The sequence below is a fragment of the Cyphellophora attinorum genome, assembly GCF_001299255.1.
Source record: "Cyphellophora attinorum strain CBS 131958 chromosome Unknown Contig11, whole genome shotgun sequence".
In the NCBI taxonomy this organism is placed as follows: domain Eukaryota; kingdom Fungi; phylum Ascomycota; class Eurotiomycetes; order Chaetothyriales; family Cyphellophoraceae; genus Cyphellophora; species Cyphellophora attinorum.
The window spans coordinates 209,468-232,893 of NW_017253239.1; the positions used below are offsets into that span (position 1 = coordinate 209,468).

General features: G+C 53.5%; 12 protein-coding genes across 12 annotated transcripts; 8 read left to right on the top strand and 4 right to left on the bottom strand.

Annotated features, from left to right (window-relative positions):
- Positions 1 to 273: 273 nt before the first annotated feature.
- Positions 274 to 1,705, top strand: AB675_10606 (Nuclear distribution protein PAC1; the record flags this gene model as incomplete). Its single annotated transcript, XM_018139391.1, has 2 exons — positions 274 to 311; positions 367 to 1,705. 2 exons carry the CDS (start codon positions 274 to 276, stop codon positions 1,703 to 1,705), a joined length of 1,377 nt encoding a protein of 458 aa, XP_018000644.1.
- A 1,055-nt stretch (positions 1,706 to 2,760) lies between these two features.
- AB675_10607 (Repressor of filamentous growth 1) lies at positions 2,761 to 5,620 on the top strand (the record flags this gene model as incomplete). The annotated part of the gene is made up of 3 exons (XM_018139392.1): positions 2,761 to 3,232; positions 3,285 to 3,430; positions 3,488 to 5,620. 3 exons carry the CDS (start codon positions 2,761 to 2,763, stop codon positions 5,618 to 5,620), a joined length of 2,751 nt encoding a protein of 916 aa, XP_018000579.1.
- A 730-nt stretch (positions 5,621 to 6,350) lies between these two features.
- AB675_10608 (uncharacterized protein) lies at positions 6,351 to 7,995 on the top strand (the record flags this gene model as incomplete). The annotated part of the gene is made up of 2 exons (XM_018139393.1): positions 6,351 to 6,958; positions 7,008 to 7,995. 2 exons carry the CDS (start codon positions 6,351 to 6,353, stop codon positions 7,993 to 7,995), a joined length of 1,596 nt encoding a protein of 531 aa, XP_018000606.1.
- A 1,936-nt stretch (positions 7,996 to 9,931) lies between these two features.
- On the top strand, positions 9,932 to 11,126 carry AB675_10609 (Serine/threonine-protein phosphatase 6 regulatory ankyrin repeat subunit B; the record flags this gene model as incomplete). The annotated part of the gene is made up of 2 exons (XM_018139394.1): positions 9,932 to 10,034; positions 10,102 to 11,126. 2 exons carry the CDS (start codon positions 9,932 to 9,934, stop codon positions 11,124 to 11,126), a joined length of 1,128 nt encoding a protein of 375 aa, XP_018000656.1.
- An 83-nt stretch (positions 11,127 to 11,209) lies between these two features.
- AB675_10610 (uncharacterized protein) lies at positions 11,210 to 12,244 on the bottom strand (the record flags this gene model as incomplete). Its single annotated transcript, XM_018139396.1, has 4 exons — positions 11,210 to 11,445; positions 11,515 to 11,736; positions 11,791 to 11,940; positions 12,007 to 12,244. 4 exons carry the CDS (start codon positions 12,242 to 12,244, stop codon positions 11,210 to 11,212), a joined length of 846 nt encoding a protein of 281 aa, XP_018000637.1.
- Positions 12,245 to 12,767: 523 nt separating this feature from the next.
- AB675_10611 (uncharacterized protein) lies at positions 12,768 to 13,699 on the bottom strand (the record flags this gene model as incomplete). The annotated part of the gene is made up of 3 exons (XM_018139397.1): positions 12,768 to 13,198; positions 13,253 to 13,342; positions 13,393 to 13,699. The coding sequence occupies 3 exons, from the start codon at positions 13,697 to 13,699 to the stop codon at positions 12,768 to 12,770; spliced, it is 828 nt and encodes a 275-aa protein (XP_018000777.1).
- A 421-nt stretch (positions 13,700 to 14,120) lies between these two features.
- AB675_10612 (uncharacterized protein) lies at positions 14,121 to 14,591 on the top strand (the record flags this gene model as incomplete). The annotated part of the gene is made up of 3 exons (XM_018139398.1): positions 14,121 to 14,189; positions 14,237 to 14,455; positions 14,508 to 14,591. 3 exons carry the CDS (start codon positions 14,121 to 14,123, stop codon positions 14,589 to 14,591), a joined length of 372 nt encoding a protein of 123 aa, XP_018000774.1.
- Positions 14,592 to 15,513: 922 nt separating this feature from the next.
- Positions 15,514 to 16,624, top strand: AB675_10613 (uncharacterized protein; the record flags this gene model as incomplete). The annotated part of the gene is made up of 5 exons (XM_018139399.1): positions 15,514 to 15,784; positions 15,842 to 15,970; positions 16,039 to 16,157; positions 16,209 to 16,293; positions 16,359 to 16,624. 5 exons carry the CDS (start codon positions 15,514 to 15,516, stop codon positions 16,622 to 16,624), a joined length of 870 nt encoding a protein of 289 aa, XP_018000920.1.
- Positions 16,625 to 16,763: 139 nt separating this feature from the next.
- AB675_10614 (uncharacterized protein) lies at positions 16,764 to 17,408 on the bottom strand (the record flags this gene model as incomplete). Its single annotated transcript, XM_018139400.1, has 1 exon — positions 16,764 to 17,408. One exon carries the CDS (start codon positions 17,406 to 17,408, stop codon positions 16,764 to 16,766), a length of 645 nt encoding a protein of 214 aa, XP_018000824.1.
- Positions 17,409 to 17,746: 338 nt separating this feature from the next.
- AB675_10615 (uncharacterized protein) lies at positions 17,747 to 18,304 on the top strand (the record flags this gene model as incomplete). The annotated part of the gene is made up of 2 exons (XM_018139401.1): positions 17,747 to 18,135; positions 18,205 to 18,304. 2 exons carry the CDS (start codon positions 17,747 to 17,749, stop codon positions 18,302 to 18,304), a joined length of 489 nt encoding a protein of 162 aa, XP_018000597.1.
- An 801-nt stretch (positions 18,305 to 19,105) lies between these two features.
- On the top strand, positions 19,106 to 20,230 carry AB675_10616 (Aldehyde 2; the record flags this gene model as incomplete). Its single annotated transcript, XM_018139402.1, has 3 exons — positions 19,106 to 19,334; positions 19,382 to 19,867; positions 19,923 to 20,230. 3 exons carry the CDS (start codon positions 19,106 to 19,108, stop codon positions 20,228 to 20,230), a joined length of 1,023 nt encoding a protein of 340 aa, XP_018000914.1.
- Positions 20,231 to 21,442: 1,212 nt separating this feature from the next.
- Positions 21,443 to 23,197, bottom strand: AB675_10617 (uncharacterized protein; the record flags this gene model as incomplete). The annotated part of the gene is made up of 4 exons (XM_018139403.1): positions 21,443 to 21,968; positions 22,047 to 22,262; positions 22,320 to 22,426; positions 22,475 to 23,197. The coding sequence occupies 4 exons, from the start codon at positions 23,195 to 23,197 to the stop codon at positions 21,443 to 21,445; spliced, it is 1,572 nt and encodes a 523-aa protein (XP_018000870.1).
- Positions 23,198 to 23,426: the final 229 nt, after the last annotated feature.

Sequence of the window (23,426 nt, forward strand, 5' to 3'; positions counted from 1 at the left end):
ATTGCCCGCATATGTCACCGGCCACCCCTGCAATGTGCCCCGTCGCAACAAATTGACCAACTGCGGTTCCCTACACCTCAGGTCCTCGAGTACTGCTGTCTGCCAGGCTGCCTCCACGAAGCCACCACAACTGTCGAACAGCCTCGTGCCCTGGACATTCCTTCTACGCTGCCAGAATCGACGGTAGAGAGCCTAGCCACGAGGATAGCCAGATACAGACGACAAGAAGGGTCGGAATTGGTACACAGGTCTGGCTGAGGCCTCTGGGCCAACATGAGTCAGTTGTTGACTTCCCGACAAGCAGATGAACTGTGAGTATGCGTGGTACCTCCCAAACCGCTTCCTGAACTAATCGCCTCTCCCCAGGCACAAGTCAATGATATCGTACTTGCTGTCGGTGGGCATGGTAGACAGCGCAAATGCACTTCGGCAGGAATCAAAATTGGCCGATACGTTCGACGATGTCACGGCAAAGAAATACGAAACGTTATTAGAGAAGAAATGGACATCAGTTGTACGGTTGCAGAAGAAAATCTTGGATCTGGAGACGAGGAATGCGGCTCTGCAACAAGAAGTCGACTCGGCCACGCCATTGTCCTCCAGTCGCAAGGTCGATCCAGCGACATGGCTGCCGAGAGCACCAGCTCGGCACACCCTGCAGGGACACAGGCTACCCGTCACTTCTATTGCATTTCACCCGATCTTTTCCTCACTCGCATCGGCGTCGGAAGATGCCACGATCAAGATATGGGATTGGGAGTTGGGCGAGTTGGAAAGGACTCTGAAGGGCCACACAAAAGCAGTTTTAGATGTTGATTTTGGCGGACCAAGAGGTGGAACACTGCTGGCAAGTTGCAGCTCGGACCTCACCATCAAGCTGTGGGATCCGAGCGACGAATACAAGAACACCCGCACATTGCCAGGACACGATCATTCAATATCATGCGTTCGCTTCGTACCTTCTGGTGCTGCCGGCGCGCCACTGTCTGGCAACATCCTGGTGTCGGCGTCGAGAGACCAAACACTGAAGCTCTGGGATGTGACGACGGGTTACTGCTTAAAGACCTTGAAGGCTCACACTGCCTGGGTACGATCAGTCACGCCTTCAGCAGACGGCCGATGGCTTCTCAGTGCCGGAAACGATCAAATTCCCCGGCTATGGGATGCCAACACCGGTGAAGTGAAGATCACATTCTTAGGTCATGAGCACTATTTGGAGTGTGTTGCATTTGCACCGAGCTCTGCGTACGTCCATCTGGCGTCAATAGCCGGATACAAAAAGCCTCCTCCGACCGCAAGCTCGGGCGAGTTCCTAGCAACCGGCGGCCGGGACAAGATCATCAAAATTTGGGACAATCGGGGCACATGTCATAAGACACTCGTCGGGCACGACAACTGGGTTCGCGGCTTACAATTTCACCCTTCTGGCAGATATCTCCTATCAGTCTCAGACGATAAGACCATCCGCTGCTGGGATCTGTCTCAAGAAGGCAAGTGTGTAAAAGTGGTTGACGGAGCGCATCAACACTTTGTGAGCAGTATCAGGTGGGCACCAGATGTGCCGGTCCAGCCTGCGGCTAACGGCGATGCCAACGGGACTACCAATGGCGCCAAAAAGGAAGAGAAAGCACCGACCAGCGGAAAGATACGCTGTGTGCTTGCCACAGCCAGCGTAGATCAAAATGTACGAGTATTCGCCGGATGAAGAGACGAGACGAGACGAAACGAGATTACGCAGTCTTATGATACCACACTGTTGGATGCCTCTCACACAGAGATCGTTGTTTGTGTAACGTCCTATATGCCAAATTTGAGACGAGACGAACCCCAAAGAACTTCCAAACGCACTGTTTGCCGATGCCTTCTGTAGCAACCCGTGACAGCTCACTGCCGTATCGAGACGGACAGCTGAACACTCGAGATGCTAGCAGCATGCTAGGGTTGGTACTTTGACAGGCGTTTGACAGGATAAGTGGTGTGTAGAACATTTCGATAGCGCACCGAAGCGTTGCCGAAAGCGAAAGCGGATTGGGAGGAATCTCAACCTTCTTCAGCTTCGCAACAAAACAGCTGCTTCACGCATCCCCATCATCAATAAGGCCCTTCCCACCATCAATCCATCTCCGCCCGTCGTGCTTGCTATTCTGCGGATGTTCTTCAGTCCGGTTGGTCTCGGCAGGTACTTATGGACTCCACTCCCACTGCGTCAAACTTGAAGTTGTCGAAGGTGCACTTTTGTGCTGTATTGATTGAACAGCTTCGTGAATAGACGTTTCAGTCGCAAACTCAACTTCAACTCACCTCAATCTCCGCCGTCACAGCACAGCATCCATTCGATGAGATTCATCAGGATTACTGTTCCATGACAGGGTCAAGGTAACGCGTTCTGGCAGATGAAGGGTGGCCAATCCGCGGGGCCCCTCTTTGTTCTGGTCTGCATTCCTCACGGGCTTTCTTTGTTAGGACTCGGAACTATGCGTCAGTCGAGCACGGTGCATCCGCGACAATGTGCCTGCGAGAGGCAGCATTATCTTGCGGTGAGTGGGAACCAGCCTTTCGAACAGGTCATGGCCGTTCCAATTCTCTACACAGAGCTTTGCTCTCATCTTTCATCTTATGTTCACGTCTGTACTTGTATCGACCATGGTCACCGAATAGCGATCAGCATGCCAGCTACAACTCTATTCTATTCGTCCATGCAGCATTCAACAGCGAGCATTCTCACCTGTCATTTCGCCAAAGAATTCCTTTCTCTGCGCTATGACTCTCTCCATCTCGGACCAGCCCTCGCAATGGCGCCGCATCACCGCTCGCCATTCGTTGCTGACCGATGCTACCATTGATCCCTTTCCATACCGCACATCTCGCGCAGCCTCGCTGCTTGATCATCACATCGTCAGGGACCCTTATAAGGATGCCCGTACGATAAACGATGATGGAAGAAGAAATACCGTGCCTCACTTGCCGCCGGCTGCTCCTCATATAACATCCCACTCACGCTCCTCCCCTCCTCCGCAGCAGCTGCCTGCGTCGCCTGACGCAAGAGCTCCTCCTCCCCTCGTTCATCCGGATCAGTTTGACGATCTCGACGCGCGGAAACGTTCACACCAGGCGATGGCTTCGCACGATCATTCCGAGGGGTCCTCTTCTCCAACAAGTATAGGTCACATGGATGGGTCGAGCAGTTTTTGTCTGTGTCAGCCCGAACCAAAGATACCCAGACCACGCAATGGTGAGCTTACGTGGCCCAACAATTCAAGTGTCAAGTTAACAAAGAAAATAAGCCTTCATTCTTTATCGCCAGCACCAACAAGCAGCAGTGGTTCGTGCGAATCCTGGCTTGCCTAATCCGGCCATATCCAAGATCATTGGTGAACAATGGAGTCGTCTGCCAGAAGATGCCAAAAATGAATGGAAGGCGCTTGCGGAAGTAAGTCAAAGCCGAACACACAAAGTGCATTGTGCTGATACTCGATTCTCATCACAGGAAGAAAAGGCTCGTCACGCGCAACAATACCCCGACTATCGTTACCAACCTCGACGCAACGGCCGCTATAGCAGTCAATCATCGGGTTCGGGTCCTCCAAGTGGCGGCAAAGTCGACGAGCAAGGTAATTGCGTCAAGTGTGGCGGCAAGACGATGAATCCTCCTACCACACCCTACTCGTCGAATCACTATCCGACCACGCCCCGAGGCTCAGCAGTGACAATGCCTCGACCTGGATCGCAAGCTATGGTGTCGCCGCCGCAAAGTGGTCGTCCGTCGTACCCTGAGCGCCACTGGCCACCACCTCCTCCCCGATACCATGATCCTCGAGCAAGATATCCTTCGGTCGCCGAGGGCGCAGGTGATGGTCCCGATATGAAGCGTCGTCGCTATGATGGCAACGGAGTCTATATCCCAACACGAGAATGGCGCGAGCCACCTCCCTATCAATATTCACCAAGGGCTACGTACTTTCGAGGAGATGCACCACCGAATGCTGGTCAGCGACAATCCATGACGGGCCCTCCACCACCACATGCGATGTACGCTCCCGCAGGACCTCCGCCACCACCGCCAAAGCTTCAAATGGTTCGTCCGCCGCACGCACACAAACGGGATCCCAGTCTTACGCTCCCACCACTTACGACGCCAAGCGCGAGCCAATCATCGACTTCCGGACTTGAGGCTATGATTATGTCCATCCCGGTACTTAACAAAGTCAAGATACTCAGCCAAATATCACCACACCTGCCTGCGCCTAGTTTAACATCACCAGCTCCCGAGGTCCGTGGCTCCGTCGTTGCCATTGAAGGAATGGACCCGACAACTGTGTATAGCATGACGAACTCACTGGCGGAGGAGCTCGAAAGAGACGGCAAATTCGCAGTCCGAATATTTGGCGGCCCTGATCCTTACAGCGTGTGGTCGGCCATGCAAGGTAGAAATCCTCTCACGATTGCTGAGACGCTGAACGTCATTGGCGAATGGCACAAAATCAGTGAGGAGATGAGGCGATTCATCACCACAAAATTCAGACCAGGATCGATCTCCGGCTCAACGGCCTCGGCCTCATCAGCTCGAAAATCAGTCACACTTGATGGTCCCGCCGATGTGAGGTCAGAACGACGCGGAAGTGAAGTTGATGGGAAGGCAGACCGTATCCCTCATGGTCAGCATCCTTCTCTGCCAGACCCGACCCAACAGCGCCCTTCTGTCGGTGGTCGATTATCTTACGGCTCGACCTCCAAAGCGACCGATGGAGAGGATCGCCCATATACACGCATTCCTGCTGCGGCTATCGTACAACAACAGCTCCCACATCAGCAGAGTGAGCACTCATCATCCGCCGCGCCCGCAAGTCGACCCAGTAGTGAGATGACGCCTCCATCGCCCAGCAAGTTTGACACTAATCCTCCTCCTATCGTGTCGACCCAACAACTTCCGCCTACCCCTGGTGCGAGCAAGTCGCCAAGCTCAACCTCCATTTCTAGTTCTCCAACACCAATTCCGATCGCCCTGGTCCCACACTATCAACTCACAACTGTTGACACTGCCGCCATTACTCTGCCCATCAACGATTCGTACTCCCCACTTGCACATTGGCAATGGCTTGCAACACTGTGGCGCGGCTGTATTGGGCCAGATGTCAGCATTGTCATCAAAGGTGGATCTGGAGGTCACGCTGACCACATGACTACGACGTTAGGGAACATGGAAGAAAAGAGCGCCATAGCAGAGAAATCTACCGGCACTGCCGAGATCGACGCTGCGAGATCTACTGGCCCGACCGGCACCGCAGAAGAGACCGAGCCCATCAAGGCTGGCAGCGGCGCCTCACGTCCATCCATCTCCGTTCCACCTCCGCCGCCCAATAGCGGTAATTCAGCACCAGGCTCTGGCTCGGCGCCACATTCAGGCGGCTCAGGCTCAGGCGTTGTCCCCCAGTCTGCTGTCGTGGCGACTGCTGCTGAAGCAATTGGACAAGGGGTGGACGTGAAGCTGATTGAATGTCGTGCTGTGGTGGTGCGAATGGGTCATGGTGGTAGCGGAGCAGGGCTTGAGGGTCAAGCCGAGTTTTGGGAGAAGGCGAAGAGGAGGGTTGGGTTTGAGGTTGGGGAGTTTTTGAGACGCTGAAGGTCTATGTAGGAAAGGATAGGTTCAGCAGGATTGTAATGGAAGCTTGTTGTATACATCCTTGTATGCGACTCACAAAGGCCTTTTCGACTTGTGATCGTTGCCTCTCCGTGCTTGTGACGGAGGTGTTTTGACCGGGATGCATGCTGAGTGGTTCGTACGATAGTGTTCATCGCCGCCTTTGATCTCCCACGGTCAGCTACCAGCAGCGAAGTCCGTAGGAGAGCCGATAATGCCAAGAACTCCGCCCCTGACCCGCGATCTCGGTCACATTTTGCCCACGCCTCTTTCGAGCTCCCATAGGGGTCATCTTGACTGCCGCCTCCAGCCTTCTCAACTCGAGGAATTCGATATGCCATGCACACGGCCCCACTGCAGATGCGAAGCAGCCATTTCCGGTCAGACCCTGGCATTGATTGGACGGTACCTGCGTCGACAGTTTCATGTGATTGGTTCCTAGCTGCTCGCATCAGAGCTGGTTTGCGGTGAATGGCTGAAGACCAGAATTGTGGGGTTGACGTCTGTACCAGCGGTGAGTCCTGTGGCGCCCATTGCAAGGCGGTCAGTGAAGTACACGTGCTGGACACACCGCCTTCTGTAGTCGTGGACTTCCGTCACGACGTGCAATCATGTCGGTGTCTTCTCGTGCTTCAGCTCGCTTCCTTACAGTCAGCTTCTCGTTGCACATCCTATCCAGCTTTGTGGTACTATAAGAGGCACGAGCATATCGATGGTGCCCAACGTGCCGCTCGAGACAGATGCCACTGTCACGAGTGGCTCCCTGGGCAGTGTCACACCGCTGTCGAATGTATATGCAACAGACCCTTTGTACACGACTTTGAAGGAGGACTACAAGACTGTCAGACTTCTTCGCTTGTTACCATTACCGTCCGGAATATGCTGTGAGCTATTCGTTGCGTCCCTGGAACGATATCGTGGCAGGTTCGACGCCGTCTCATATACTTGGGGACACGATGAGCCGTCCCACGAGATTACGGTCAATGGACGACCATTTCTGGTACGCCGAAACCTCTGGCACTTTCTGAATGCCCGGCAGAGGATGAGACGTGGGAAGCGAACTGTTCTCTGGATCGACGCCATCAGCATTGATCAGGACAACCCGACAGAACGGAATCATCAAGTCGCGTTGATGGGCAACATATATCGAACTGCAAATCAAGTGCTTGCGTACCTTGGGGAAGGATCTCGGGAGACGGACGCAATGCTGCCGCTGCTGGAGGACGTCAATCGGTGGGAGAAACGTTTGTCCCAGACACATGCCTATCTGCAGATGCGATCGGCATTGGAATATATCTTCAACCAAGACTACTGGAGACGGTATGCCTTTTTTTCATTTTTGAGGGCGTGAGTACTGATGCTGTTGTAGGTTATGGATTGTCCAAGAGGTCATCTTGGCGAACCATACTGTCTTCATTTGTGGCGAGCATAGCCTGAACGAATCACAGTTCAGAAAACTGCTTTTCTTGCACCTCGTGTGCAGGCATGACTTCCTGCCGGAGCAGACCATGAAGCATCTCTACGCGGCGCAGCGTCTCCTGCTCCACAAGAGCGACCTCCGATCAAGGCATCGAGCCATGAACCACAGCCTGATCGACCTGATCTACAGCTACGGTAGCTTGGCATGTTCAGAACCCCTGGACCATGTGTACGGGCTGCTCGGACTGATTGAGACTTGCCAGAAGAGCACAAGTCGCATCTCTGTTGACTATTCTCGGTCTCGGGCACAATTACTTTGTTCAGTGCTGCAAGCAGAGAGCAGCGAAGACTCGGTCCCTCTGGCACTCACGCTCTATGGCATTCTGGACCCGACATCCCACGATCCTAGATCGACGCCCGACAACATGTTGCTGCCAGTCACTTTGAGCTTGCAGCGCTGGAGAATGTACTCTACCATGTACAATATCGCGCAAACATGCTCACTTCCCTCCATGCGAAGACCATGCAATCAACACTTCATCTCTGAGCCACTTGCAGCAGCGGAACTTGAGCCCATCAATCTGGATCACGATATCTGGGCCGTCTACGATTTTGCTGTGCCTCAGAAAATCGAAGCTCATCTGCTCATCACCAGAGCATCCAAGGCGGAATTCGGGACCAATCCACTCAATGGCGTCGACAAGCTGAAGGCGATCTGGGCGACTCCTGACGAACAGACATCCGTAACGGCGTCCTTGTCAGAAGAGAAGATTGCAGCGGTCTTCTCGGGTTTCGTCATGCTAGCCCAAACCGCGACGTTTTCGATTGAGTCAGGTCAGACTAGATTATGTATGCAGACTCAGCAGCGCGACTTGTTTGAGTGGCTGGATCTACTTACTCGGCTTCCCCTCGCTGCTGCTGCGGAACAACCTGGGTGAGCGGGAGCTTCGAGACTCTGGCAGGGCCCGTTCTCCCACTCGGTGTCACAAGATCTTCAAGATTGGAAAGTTACTGAAGCCAAAGCTCACAACAAGAGTCGCTCCAAGTGTACAGTGGTCACTCCGCCACAACGTCGACGTAACAGACCATGCGAGGCAGGTCGCCGCGGCATTGATTGATTGTGAGGGCAACAGGGCCCAATCTGATCTAATACGTGGTTTCAGGACCGAGCATGTCAGTCACCTAGCCATCCCAAAAGAGTCCCGAAAGCGCTGACGAAGCCGTAGTCTTCGTCTTGACCAAGACACTTTGTGCAATAAGATGCGAGTGGGTACTTTCTACACCAAGAGCGACCGAGTGATGGCGATCGCACCTGCCCCAAAAAACCTTTTACAGCAGTAGCGATTCGGGTAACCTCGATCGCACTTGCTTCGCTGAGCACTTCTGCAGCAGGTCCAACCTATTGACAGTTGCACCTGCCACGCCAGGCACTTTCTACGTTGCAGCAGGAGCCACTGGTTGACGGCAGTCGCACCTGCCTGAGTGGGCAATTTCTGTAGCAGGAAACCAGTCGGTCGCTCCTGCTACAGGGTGTACTTCGCACGGTAGGTGCGAATGCTGTCTCTCGGCCGCTCTTGCTGCAGCAGTCAAGCAGTCGCTCCTGTCGCTGACAGTGCGCAGCGATGCAATTTCGATTGTCCTCTATCGGTGGTGCCTGCTGCCGAAACTATTTACCTCATGTTAAGGGTGCCAGTCCATGCCGGATGGGTCGGCAAACAGCCATAGCTAAGCACCGCGACCTAGGTAGTCAAGTTTCGCTCTTGTCTGATCTCAAGAGTATCTTCTCGTGGTGGATGTGGAAGCACAGAGTCGATGGCAGTCATCCCCAGGGAGGACACACGAGTCTGCGACCAGGTGTAACACGTTTTCAGACGATACAAGCCTCCATACTTGGTCAAAGCTGCTCGTCGTGACTTGCAGGAAGGTGGCGGCTGGCTTGAGCAGTCGGACGGCAGGTACTCGTGGGATGTGAGGAAGAAGCAGGTACATTGGTGCCATGGGTAACCAAGGTCATGTTAGGTAAATGCCAAGCCGAGGCTAAGACTCAGCCTTGAGCGAACGATCTTTAAGTGACGGAGTATATAAGGCCGGCGGTGCGATGGTACCATACTTTTAGTCCAATCATCCAATGTTCGATATCATGATAGGGGTCAAAAGATCTATTGAACATAGTGTCTGGTCCAGTCATGTCTCCGTCTGTTGCTCACCGTCCCCGCGGCACGAGGCCATCAAGAAAGCACCAGCATCTGAGGTCCTTCTCTGACAGTCCAAAATCTATGCGTACCGATCTGACGAGTCTTCATATCTGAGCCGTGGGCGAAACGTGTCTCCGAAGACGCCACAGCTTCTTGCGCTCCATCTCTTCAGCACCTCGAAAGTCGGAATTTTCCCGATCCCCAATGGTAGCCCTATGCCAACACACTGCATGCATTAAGACTCTAGCTAAGCGCCATCTCTTATTCGTGGAGTACAGACTCCTCAGTAGCAGTCATGAGTTGTGACCTACCGCATAGGGCTCAAGGCGGCATTATAGTGCTTGGCTTTGGCCAAGATCCTCTTGGCTGCGGCCTTGTATTCGGTGCTGTACGAACGAAAGGAACTGGATCTGCAGGGTGGGATGTTAGCAGCTGCTACAGGACGTGCATGACCATTGATAACGAAAGTCAACATCAAGGCTCGGCTGCTGATCCATGGGATCGGATGTGCGTGGCCTCCCAAGGCCTGACTCGGGGACCAGCATGGGGGTATACATTATGGGCCGCGTCTCGGTCTCCCCGCGGTGACGACACCGTTTGATCGACCATCTCGAACCTGTGGCTGATTGCCGCTGCCTGTGCCTGTCTCAATGCCGCATTGCGCACCAGCAACTACTGGATGGCAGCATTGACGCGGTCGGAAGGCGCAGAAGAATGGGAGAGTGTTGGGGATGCTGCTGCTCGGCGACGGATTCAGAACAAGCTGGCACAAAGACGCTACCGTAAGAAGACTCGCCATTATTCCGGGTACTTAGGTAAGTATCTGGAGACTGATATGATGTCAAACAGGAAGAAACCATAGGCATGGTTCCATGAGCCGATTGAACACATTCAACTACTCAGATCAGCAAGACCACTCGTGTCGACATCACGACATACCCAGACCGAAAAGCCAGCAGCAGATTGATGATGAGGCCGTTGCGAGACCCACAGCAGCGACTGGAAAGGCACAGTGCACGCATTCAGCCGGACCATCTCATGCCGGTGTCGATTGCGGCATAAGGACGCCTCCGTCGAGTGTGCCTCCCTTCGCTGAAAGTGATGGGCCACAGTCAGATCCATTTGGTCTGGGCCAGCACTATCTCACCTCGTCTACATCAGACTTTGCGAGAGCCATAGATGCTACCCAGGATGCCGCGCTTCTCGAGTTCGATGATGACTTCTTCATTGATCAGGTACACTTCGCAGATACACCTCAAGCAGGAACAGCAGCCCAACTCACCATCGCCGAAATCTCAGACAAGGAGCCCTCTGGCTCTATCAGCCACTCCACTTCACGTACGACCCAGCCGCACGATGCAGTCTTGCGTGCAGTACAAAGCAATGCTTCGACGGAAGGACGAGTCGTATCTTGTGCTAGAAGTCAGTCTGTCGGAGAGCCAATATCTCTGGTTCTTCCCGTCAGGACAACACCATTGCACTGTGCCGTCCTCGGAGGTCATATCGACACGGTACGATTACTCGTAGCAAGTGGAAGCTCACTGGACTGCATCGACGCCTTGGGTCGCACGGCTTTACACATTGCGGTGCAGAACGACCACGACGACCTAGTCAAATTACTGCTAGACAGTAAAGCCGACTGGACAACTAGAAACTCGAAAGGCCAGACCGCGCTGCACATAACTGCCCAAGCCGGCCACATTGCATCGATGCGGACGCTACTAAAGGTGATGACTGAGATCAACGGGGTAGATAATCGAGGCCAGACCGCCTTACATATCGCGGCCTCGAAAGGGGATCAGGATATAGTGAGCCTGCTTATCCGCAAAGGCGCCAACTTGAATGCTGGAATTCAAGCTGGGACTCATGGCTAGCGTGCACGTAAATGTGCTGACGTCTGGTGTGGTCATACAACAGCAGCAACGTTCTCGACATGACGGTTGTCGTGGCATATGATCTATGAACGAAGAAATCCCTCCCTCACCTCCGTTCCATTCCTGTCCAAATCAGCCAGCACAACATCAGACACCTGATTTGTCTTGGCCCAATCAAGCACGACATCGAAACTCCTGCACTTGTGCTGAACATCGAAATCGGGAAATGGTTTCGGATACCCCTCTACCCAGACATATGTGAAGATCCCAACGTCCGCATTGCACATCAGTGCCTGGCGGATGATATCAATGCAGTGGTCTATAGTGCCACAGCGATGTCAGTCTCGTCTTTTGACCAACCCTCCGGTCAAGTCTGGGTGTATCTTACCAGCATGTCTGCGAACACCAAATGCGTCTTCCTGAAAATACTTGTCACCAGCGTAATGCTCACCCCAAGTCATCTTCCGAACAAAGTCCAGACAGTGCAACATATGCAAAGACTCCACGAAGCCTATATACCCGCCGCCATACTTCTCCGGCCATCTCACAGTCTTTCGCGGATCTTTGCCCAGTGCTCTGACGTCGTCTTCAGTGATATGGATTGCACCGACTGCGACGTGCCGTCAGCATATTTGAGTTGAGACTACCTGACAAGGATACTCACTGGTTTTGAAGATCTCCCAAGTCTCATCCACGGCCTTGCTCGGTGGTGACAGACTTGGCGGGTCCTTGTACTCGTTGCTTGCGAGCAGTGATCCCTGGAAATGATGGTCATGGTAGCTGCCGACCGCGAGGTCAAGCAACTTTGGCAAAGCTACAGTGATTGTCAGCTGGGCCCTCACGATGAGCACTGATTGTCGGTGCTATGGTCAAGACTCACAGAACGCCGAAAGCTGTCGGCCACACTGTGCATCTGTTCGGCTCTGCCGACCCCATGTTGCTGACAGAACAACGATGATGCAGATAGCAGTGCCTAGCAGCAGGTGCTCGGTCCATTGTAGCAAGCGAAGGACCCGCTGTGGCCAGATGCTGGGAGGTGATGCATAACCTCCGCGCGACAGGGAGATGTCGTCCTCCAAGTCAGATGAATCATCGGACAGCAATGGGTTCTTCGACATGGCGGACGGGATTGTGTCGACGTTCTTGCATCGCCAGAGACCAGACAATCACGCCATATTGATGGGTAGCCTGAGTCGTGATACAAGCGCTGTACGGAGTAGATAGCGAGCCCGGTCTTGCGAGCCTGCCTACTAGGGCACTTTGGCTCAGGAACTGCATGACTGCCCATGCCCGGTGTAAGCATCATCATCTAGCATGTCAATCAATGCAGCGTCTGTGGGTTGAAGCTGCCCTCTTTCTACAGCGAGTGTACGCTTACGCATCAGCCAATAAGCATGAATTACCCCCGTTGTCATTGGCGTAAGCAATCCAGGGACTTGGCACACTTTCTTCCCTTCTAAGGGTTCTTAGGTCGAGCTTGCACACTTGAATGCTGGTCCGGAGAGCGCAGGGAAGACACTTGGAACGACTCTGCCAGGACGGATGTTTGGCGATCAGAAAGGACGTCAGACAGCTACCTCAGTGCCCTGTAGCCACAGCCACCTCAGTTCATCCAGCAGAAGTGGTTATTTGTACCGGTCTTTATGCTTCGTGGCCCAGATGTGCCCCTGGGTTTATATGGCCCGTGTGGTTGCCGCTGCGATGCTCCACCGCAAACGAGTAGATTGCGTCCCAATCTCTACACGTGTGTACAACGTTGGTGCCATCAACACCACCCACGAAATGATCACCCTTCCGCTCAATACGACTCGGGGTCTCGATGGTCGTGTCACCGTTGCACATCAGCGACTCCCGTATGTAATCCAGACAATGATCTAGATGCCGCGGCGGGGTCTTGTAGCTGTCGTCGCCGTTCTGTAGGCTATGCAGAGCATATCGGAGCTCTGCTAGGCAATGAAGCTGATGGAAGACAGTGATGCCGTAGCCCTCTACGTTTGGGTTGGACTGGGGCACGCCAGGTCCCAAGTCTTTGTACTGACGTGGGTTCTCGACTAATATGTTGCCTCGACCGACTGGAATCGGGCTGCTTAGTGTGTGTTCGAATGCGAGAAGTCACATGGACTTACCTGGCATCAATGCTTCCCATGCTCTATTTCCCGCTTCCATTCGATCTGTGTAGACCTTCTGTAAACCGAAGGTGAGACTTCTCGTATCAACTGTAGCCATTCGTTAGCATTCCGGACAGCTCGGTACAACAGTTTCGTACTATGTGGCCACATCTCCTTCGAATCCCTCGTTCTGTCCCCTAATACAAATCCCGGGCTGTACATCATGTGCCACAGCAGCAGAAAAAGTAGGCTGAAGAGGACTGATGTGACTGCACAGACCGCAATCCAGCGAGCTTTGGACCGCCGTCGTCGTGGCAGCGAGACGGGGTCCGAACTCGAGTCGTCATCGTTGGCATCGTCGAAGTACTTGGTCTCGACGCTTTTGTTAAACATGGCCGTCTCCAGACGGTGACCCAACGGCTCGTAGGACAGACGAGCCGCGAGCTTCATGCGAATCCAGACCATGGCAGCACGATAGCCATTGTCGAAGGGCTATCGCTGCTCCTTAGCCAAGACTAGTAGCGTCCCACACCCTGATCCGTAAGTGAAGTCTGCTTACACTCTTTCTGATCTGCACAGACGTGAGTCTCACCAATAAGCCATAAGAGCTAGCAGACCAGTGATGTTGTACCAGAAGACTGGCTCTGCGGTTGTGCTCATCTGCCGCCAGTGCAGCGCATGCATCCTGCGGCGGCTTACCTGCAAGCGAATCACACGTCGTCTCCGATAGCGTACCTGTCTCTTCAATATAACGACAGCCTATGCATGTTATCCTGGCTTGGAGTTTGCTGAGGTCTGCCCCTGCAGAAGTCGTCCGTCGCTTCAACACCACCCCAATACTGCTTGCTCTTTCTGACCAACGTCGACCCTTCAGCTTTTGCCCACCATGAGGGTCTCAGTTGTCAACTCAGCGGTCCTGCTGCTTCTTAGCGGCCTTGCGCTGGCTGCTCCAGTGGTAAGTACTTTCTTTTCGACGCGATCGCACGTCAATAACAGGCCCAGCCCGCGCCAGGCCCCCAAGCTGACTGGCAGACCGACTACAATGTCGATAAACGTCAAGCTGACTGGCAGACTGACTATAACGTCGACAAACGCCAAGCTGACTGGCAGACTGACTACAATGTCGACAAACGTCAGGCGGATTGGCAGACCGACTACAACGTGGACAAGCGTCAGGCCGACTGGCAGACTGACTATAATGTCGACAAGCGCACTCCTGTCGTGAGTAGTCGAAGGACAGTCCGATGATGCAAGAATAACAAACCTAGCTGAGCCGGAGCCAGTAGCACAAGCTGACTGGCAGACTGACTACAATGTGGACAAGCGTGCCCCCGTCGTCATCGAACGCAAGCCATAGGCGTTTTGCATCGGGGGAAGGACAGAAAGCCGCAGTCCGTTTGTGCCCTCCAGCGCGGCATGGGATCCGTCATGGCAATGAGTACGCTGGAGGGAGCTCGAGCAAAGATATATAGCATAGAGAAACCCATAGGATTCACTAATGGCCATTCTCTTACATACCTCGAATAGATCTGACAGGTCTGCGAAACAATAATGCCATAGTCAACAGCCACACTCATGAAGTAGATCGAGCAACGCGACTGACCTCTTCTATACTCGGACATGCCGACATGGTACAAAGTTCGAGCAAGGAACATGCCGTGGAGCATGAGTCCGGCCATAGGTGACGGAAATGGAGAGATGTGCGAGCAAGGGGAGCTGACGTCAAACAGTGGCACCCTATCGGGAAATTCACCTTCCTAATTCGACTTCTATCAGTTCCGTGAGTGCCTCAGATGAATAAATCTATTTGCCCTCAGTGCAATTTTGCGACTACGACTACGAAATTTCTAGGAACCAGAGTTTGCCTCACGGCCCGTCTTTTGACCCAGGGACATCTTGGGGCGGTTAAGGGGAGGGCGGGGCACGGAGCGGGGAGTTTTCAACAGAATCGTTGTACGTGGTGGCGCAATCGCTCTCCGTAGTATAGTCATCCGGCTGGTCATCTAGAGCTTATTCTCAGGGACCGTAAGCATTACTCTTGCTCCTGTACCTAGTTGATCGACGACCGCCAGAGTGGTACCCCAAAACATGGCTGAGCGTGTGCAAGCTTACCGCCCATCCGCTGAGGATGCTCTGCCAGAGCAGTGGTATCCGCCCGGACCACGATCAATTGGTCTTTAGTGCAAGCGCCGAGGAGTGAGGCTATCAACCAACAGACATCGAATCGATTCTGCACAGCGGTTTCGTGGAGGCTCGAAGCATCGATGTGCTAGAGAGACATGCCACCAATGCAGTGCGATGGCGCAACGGAGAAGCTGCTCGACGGCGGTGCAGACGACCTAAAGAATCTGGGAGCCTCGTCGGAACGAGATGCCGACGAGCTCGAGCGACAAAGCATAGCAGCTCGGCGGCGGTACCCGATACTTCAGATCTTGTGTCTTCTAGGAGCAGTGTTTCTCACAATTCTTGCTGCATATCTGTGCGGTGTTCGTTTGGTACTCGTGGAGGCCACCTCACCAGTCAGACAGCAACCAAGCATGGTGACAGCATGTGAGTTGAGTTCTCATTGCTTGACTTGAGAGCTGGAGCTGACGAGGAGTACTGCAGCTCCGGCTTATGATGCAATCAGCTCATTGCCTCTAATCACGATATCGGAAATGCACACAGGACCCGACAATCCCTACAGTGGCGCTCCAAATCCAGAACGCAACGAGCTCTGGAAGCATGTACTACAGAGTGAGTGCTGGAGCTGGAGCGCGAGAAGGTGTAGAGCGACACTGACGGCCTAACTTGTCCCCAAATAGATTACAACATACGAGTTCCGAGAACTGCGATAGCACCAGGCGCATCGACTGTCCATCTTTCGGATGAATCTGGGGACGCCTGGGTGTCTTTGAGCATGTTTCATCACCTACATTGCCTGGTGAGCACCGCGACCACGTACATAACAAGCCGATGTCTAACCCTATGTCAGGATTCGATTCGTCACCATATCCATGGAAGTGCGTGTCCGTCGCGCGACTCGAGAAGCGATGCCGATGGCTTCCCAATCCATCTAGGTATGTTGCGAAAGGTCTCCGGAGGTGTATGTGTACTCGTGAAAGTACTGACTTGGGCTGAACAGATCATTGTATCGATACTCTGCGCCAATGGATCATGTGCCAGCCAGACCTAACATTGCGACCAATCGTCTGGAGGGAAGATGGGCTTTCCGCAAAGGCGAACAACACCATCGTCCATCAGTGCGTCAATTGGACTGCACTCGGCGGCTGGCTTTCGGAGCATGCACTTCATGCGAAACAGCAGCTGATTAAAAGGCCAGACGGGCAAGCTTGGGATGGACCGTATCCACCTCCGGCTCGTTGTGGATCATCTGCTGGCAGCACCTGATGAAATATGTGAACTCACGGTAAATAAAGCGTGTAATTTCGACCTTGGACACTTAAGTATGCTTCAAAGTACTGACATCGCCTGCACATCAGCTACTACAATAAATTACTTCAGCGCCAGCGCACACGGAGCAGCTAAATTATCCAATCCCACCGCGTCTTCCAAGGCAACGGCACACAAGTCTGATACATGACCGGCGACCGCGAAGTATGGTCCAGCGTCTCATTATATCCCACATCCCGACATTGTATATCAGCTTCGCAATGCGCTTCGAACAGTGCGTCGAATGATGCAAGTCCATCGTCTTGCTGTCGACCAGCTTTCGTCGCTTCTCCACCGCAAGATGCAGCTTCCGCCAGGCATACAAACAGTGCTCGTCATGGAAGAACTTGGTGTAGCCGGTGATATCGTCCCCGCGACGTTTCCGTTCAAGATCTTCGCCAATCATGGGTATGGTCATGTTGTAGTCCCAGAACCAGGCGCGGTCGTCGTATGGTGCGTACTCGTCGCGAGGCTCGGGCTCATAGCATTCGGTGGGAATCCATGAGGCGAGCATGGGCTCGTAGTGGCAGCCATTGGCACGGGCTTCGGCGGCGGAGTGGCTGCAATTTGAGATGCTGAGCTGGTGGAGGTTGAGGCGGAGGAGACAGTATGTTGTTAGTGATAAGAGTATGGTTGCTGCTCCTGTGACGAGGAGGATCTTCCGGAAGTATGCTTCTTTGCGTGAATGACGAACATGGCTTAGAGAGTCCTCCTTGTCCGATTCTGGCACCCAGCCACCCATGGCCGTCTGGTCGATGCCTCAATGCGCTGTTGAGCATGTTGCTGGTATTATTGGCAATATACAGACCGTCTGATGGGCCTTGGATTATCTCTCACGATGTGCAGTATGGCAGTCACTTTGCTTACGGCTTATTGCTTACCATAATAGGCAGTAATTTTGCCCAATAGCATGCCTTAGTGGAGAAGAAATCGCCCCATGCACGTAGCTTCGAGATTCGGCATAGACTTGGCAGTTCAACACGATGCAGGCACCGGATGATCGCATCGATGCTCTATGGATGAGCTACGAGCGATCAGATCGATGGGACAAAGCAGACACGATTTGGGACTGATGCGCCGATGTCAATGCACGAGTATAGCAAGCTGAGGGAGAACAACGAGGAAGGCTTCGAGGTCGACGATGGGCCGGCGAGTCGATGTACTGACCGCGTGCATTCGTCGACATTCCGCGGCCTGAAAGTGGCTGTCGCTACGCTGACTTGTCTGTTGGCTCTGTCGCTCATCGCCATCACGGTTCTCGTCAGCCGCCTGCCATCGTCAACTGATTGTCAAGGGACGACACTGAGTGCGTCGCTCTCATCCCAGTATCGATCAACGACGCTTGGCAGAGACAGCCGGTACATGACCCGAAACCACGCTGCAGACGCTCTGTGGGAAGTAATGCTCGAAGATCACCTTGGCGAGTATTCCACCCCAGACGGTCCCTTCGATCGAGGAGAGTTCAGCATGTGAGTCGGCGCCTGTCTAGGGCTAGGCAATGCAGTCCTTGCTAACGAGTTTTCCCCAGGTTTCATCAGCTACGCTGCATCGCCAGGTTCCGTCTGGCTATACAGCAAGCGAGCGAAGGAAAGGACGTCGGCATGGACTTCCGTCACGATCACTGGCCACACTGTCTAGATTATATGCGTAAAATTGTCCTGTGCAACGCCGACGATACTGTAGAGCAACCACGACTCACCTTGCGACACAAGGATGGATCGATATATACGGGTATAGAGGGTGCCGAAGAGGTACGCCAGTGCCGTTCGATCCAGCCAATGTGCGATGTGCTGGCAGAAAGGGGGATTGCCAAATCGACCTGCATCGCGGAGCTTGATCCCCATCTACATCCATGGAAGACTTGACGAAGTCCAGCGACTTAGTCGAGATGAATGCGGACAATCTTCGCGCGGACTCTGAGCAGACATAGTCGACTTGCTGTGACATTCAGCCTACGATAGTGTGATATGTTGCTCATGCCGCAAGTGGCTGACAAATTTAAGGTTGGCTTTGCGAGGCCTTGGCATGCATTCAGTGCCTGCAGATCATTAGTCACCCTGATGAGCGGCTGGTCCAACCGAGAACGTCAGTAACGATGTCTTGAACACACTTGCCAGGCTCGTCATTTCCCAGGTCTGGACTAGCAAGTCCTGGTCCTCAAGTACTAGAAGGCACCACCAAGTATTTGACATTCATGTGAAAATGGGGCAGTTGCGGACAACACAAAGTGGGGTTGCCACGATGGTGAATGCAGGTTCTTCGTAAGCCAGTGACTTCGGACTATTACGAGGTGAACGCTAAGTGACTTGTATAAGTTGAGATATTCGACTCTCAAGCTCGACAAAGGTGCATTCCTTGCATTAATTATGTAGATCGTCAACTTCTCAGTACTGCCATATTATCTACGAGGGCCCCTTGAACTGTTGCAAGAACTAAGGTATGGAGAAAGACTCTCTTGTCCTGGTCACCGGCGTCAATGGCTACCTTGCCTCAGCAATCGCCAATGAAGCACTCGCGTCTGGTCTCCGTGTCAGGGGCACCGTTCGTAATGTCAGCAAGTCCAAGTGGCTACAGACCTACTTTGACAAGCACTTCGGTCCGGACAGATTTGAGCTGGTTGCTGCCGACAACTTCGAAAACGAGGGAGCCTTGGATGGTGGTCTCGATGGTATGTTCGTCAGTCCAAGCCAATCTCGGATGCTAATGACGTGGCAGGAGTCTCAGGCATAGCCCACGTTGCAAACACCGGCCTCTCACCTGATCCAGAACCATATATCACGGACGTCGTCAACGCCCTAGTCAATCCACTTCGCACTGCTGCCAAAACCCCAAGCATCAAGCGATTCGTTTACACTTCGTCAAGCATGGCCGCAGCTCCGTGGAAGGTCGACGAAGAATACACCCTTGGTCGCAATGACTACAACGAATGGGCGGCGAAGAATGCTCGTGAACCGCCCTTCGATGCCACCAATATCTTCACCAACTATGCTGCTAGCAAGGTGGCCGCAGAGAAAGCCGCATGGGCATGGGTGAGGGAGGCCAAAGAGAAGGGTGAGCTGAATTTCGTCTTCAGCACCGTCTTGCCCAGCGCAAACCATGGCCCGGTGTTGGACCGAGAGGCGCAAGGTTGGCCCAGCACCGGTGGATGGCCAAAGGCCTTCTATGACGGACAGATCGACCAAGTCAAGGCTGTACCCCCTCGTAAGTGTCCATTCTATCCCAACTTGTTGCATAACAAGACTGACACGCCGAACAGAACACTTCGTGGACGTCCGTGACACGGCAAAGCTGCACGTTGCGGCGCTGACGTTGCCCGAGGATGGCAATGTTGGCTCGCGTATCTTCGGATTCGGCTATCCATACAACTGGAACGACGTGCTCGCCATTCTGCGCAAGCTGTATCCCAACAAGACCTTCATCGACGATCTTCCAGGCATTGGACGAGATCTCAGCCATGTTCCAAACGAGGGTGCAGAGGGAATTCTCAAGTCCATGAAGGGTGGTAAAGGATTCACCACACTCGAAGAAAGCTTGAGGGATAGCTTTGCCGACGTGAAGGCGTAATTGGTAAGAAGCTCGGAGACCGAGACCTTGTCGAAGGTGGTCCAAAGACATATTAACACTGTGGGCCACCAAGGTCTCCCAAGATTGTCTGTCAATAGTTGGCGAAGCTCAGCGTGAATGCTAGCTCGCAGTGAAGTGGCATCGAGCGCCATGAATGGGAACTCGATGTAGTCCATAGCATCACAGATCTACCGCTGCATGAGCCGTTGAAGAGCATCAAGAACAAAAAGGCCAACGAATTCCCCATCTTTTGGACCAGACGGCGTTCCATATGGCGGTACGCATGTGCAGTACGGCTGTATGGGAATGTCATATGTTGTGGTCACACCATGACAGTCGATTCTCGAGCCAAAGATGCGTGCCTGAAACCATCCACTGTACACAGCAACACAGGTGCCAGCACGGGCGCGATGTGAAGCAACATGGGCACGAGAGACCCGTCGACTCTTGAACTCAACATGTACGGCAGTGCCGGTCCACTGTATCTGCACCCACAGCTATTGCTAGAGGTCCTCGTTAAAGTGATACGGTCGATCTTTAAGCCAAATGCCCATGCCCCAAACCAGCCACCACACAGCGGCGCAGGTGCGCTCCATGGCCGTTCGGGCACGCAAGGCTGGCCGCTTCTTGGACTGTACGTTTGAGTACGTGGCTACTCTGCCAATCAATCAGCAATCATCATCCGAGACTCTCAAGGCTTCGACGCGGCCAAAGACACGCTTGCCACAAAGTACTCCCCGTAACGGCTCGCTGGTGGCCTTTATTTTTGCTGGCGATTTGGTGCTAGCATAGGCATTGATGATGGCTTCTGGAAGTGACTGTAGACGGGCCCGAAGAACTTCGAAGCAGAGTACCTGACTCATGGCTGCCTGTATCCAGTACCAGTAGCAGGTCACGGTCGATCGTCAAATAAGCCGGTTGATGCCTGCTGCGGAATCTGGCATAAACCGTATCAACCAGGACACCTTGTTGGCCAGGCGGACCCACACCTGCTACCAGATTCGGAGCATGATGCTGGCCATGTTGCAAAGCGACCCTTGTCTTCGTCAGAGTAGGACCAGTAGGCACAGCCTACCGCTTCGTATTGGGGTACTTAGCGCTGGACCACCTTGTCCACTGAGCTCCTCCCTCTCACTGCCTGCAGGCCTTCGCTTGCGTGCGTTGCTGATCAAGAAGACCCCTATTCAACCGGCAAAACAGCTTAACGCAACCTCAGTATAAGTCCAGCAACCCCGCCAATGTCTCTACCTCCTCCCACACCCTCTTTAAGCTCTCCATAAACACTCGATCAGAGTAGTAGCACCCCAGCAACACTCTCCTCGCCCCAAACCAGCTCTTATCACCTCTCATCTTGTCCGACCGAATCTTACACATCGCTGTCACGAACCAGCTCCTCTCGACCTGTCCAGCGCTCATATGAGCACCGAGAAACAGCACCCACAACAGGACGTTACTTGCGTCGTTCCAGAAACTGCGGAGATCGGACTGCTCAAGAGCGTATTTGAGGTCGGCCACGAGAGCGCGAGCAACGACCGAGGAAGGTTGCACGATCCCGTAGTGGGCGCGCGAGTAAAGAATATAGGCGAGACGGACGACTTCTTGGATTGGAGAATGTTCAACGTCGTCGGGGTGGTCCAGTGCGTATGACAGAAATCTGTGGTCTATGTTGACTCGTTTGATGCTGATGTAGCGCTTTTCCAGAGGCTCGAAGGGGAAGGTTCCTATCTGCTCGTAGCAGCTGCGAAGTGAGGCGCGTGAGTCAAGGTCCGCTCCCTCACAACATTACATCGCTCTTCGATTCGGGAGGATCACTTACATCCAGACCTTTCTCGAATCTTGTAGCAGAGCCCAGAAATCTGCGCCGAAGTACGAGCGCATGCTACGACTCAGCAGTTGCGCGCTATTCTTTGCGACACAAGGATCACTTCCATCAAGAATCTCTTGGAATCGTGCTTCTGACATGGGAAGGTCATCGAGCACGGTCGGCAATATAGGCCTCGACCTTGTGCGTATTGCATGCCATGCATTACCTCTAGGTTCCTATGGTCAGATACCGCTTCACTCCTAGGTAGGCTGGAGATGGCCTTACCCCATGATTGTCTCTATCTCCTTCCGATGTATACCCTTGAAGCCACCCCTGAGCGCTAACAATCTTTTGACACCGTTCAGATGCACGGAGTCCCCATCGATCGAGTTCTGTTTGAGGATATCAGTGGGTTGCTCGTGAGAAGCACTTCAACTCACCTCTTGCCAGGACAAAAAATGAACAGCTAGCAGAGTCGTAGCCTCTAGTGCCAAAGCTGGGTTAGAAAGCGACCGATTAAGAGCTTCAATCGCCAAGAGTTGGTATTGCACGCGTTGGCCCAACATGTCTCGTCGTCGAACTGGTCCAAAATTGGCTGAGGGAACCTCTTCCATGTCGTACGCCATACATGCAAGCAGCGCATACAACAAGGCAGGTTCCTTGAGGGTCAACGGTACAAGCCACGAGTTGTACTCTTCGCGCTCCTGATGAAGAGGCTCGAAGACCGACATAATGTCGATGAAATAGCGGTTGTATATTGGCGCTACCGCTGGCGTGATGGTGAGCTGGGACGTCAAGAATGGGTCCATACGTGATGAGTCGAGGTAGGTCTGTGGCTGGAACACAGGGGCCACCACTGCCAATGCTGTTGATTCTGGGCTTGGTGATGGCGCATGCAGGAACTCAACATCATCGTCGGTCACTTCTCTGAGTGTGACAGGATCAGCGTCTGTCACTATTTCTTCAATGTCCGCCGGGCTGGGAAAGACATCGATCATGAGCGAAGGAGGTGGCGGGCCATCAGTCCGACGTCTTCGTTGCGCCCGCCGCTGTACATGGCGATTGATAATACGTCGAACGTGGTCGTTCGTTTTCCTGAAAACCGCTGTGTTCGTGGGCAGAAAGAGCAATTGCGCTGGCCGAGTGACATCGACGTCGGTCATTGTGGGTAGTTCGGCGGCGTTGGCTGTACTCTACACAGTCCACGTGGGATGGCGGAACGAAGCCCACATAGTCCGCAAGTGAGGTCATTTGTCTTGCCATCGCCTTCAGACGGACGCTGTAGATATTACGGTGTCCATCTCGCTGTCGAAAGGACAAGTCAAGCGTCTCGCTTAAGCGACAATCGTCCGTGGTCGGGGGAAAGCACAGAAAATCTGGCACTGCTAGTGC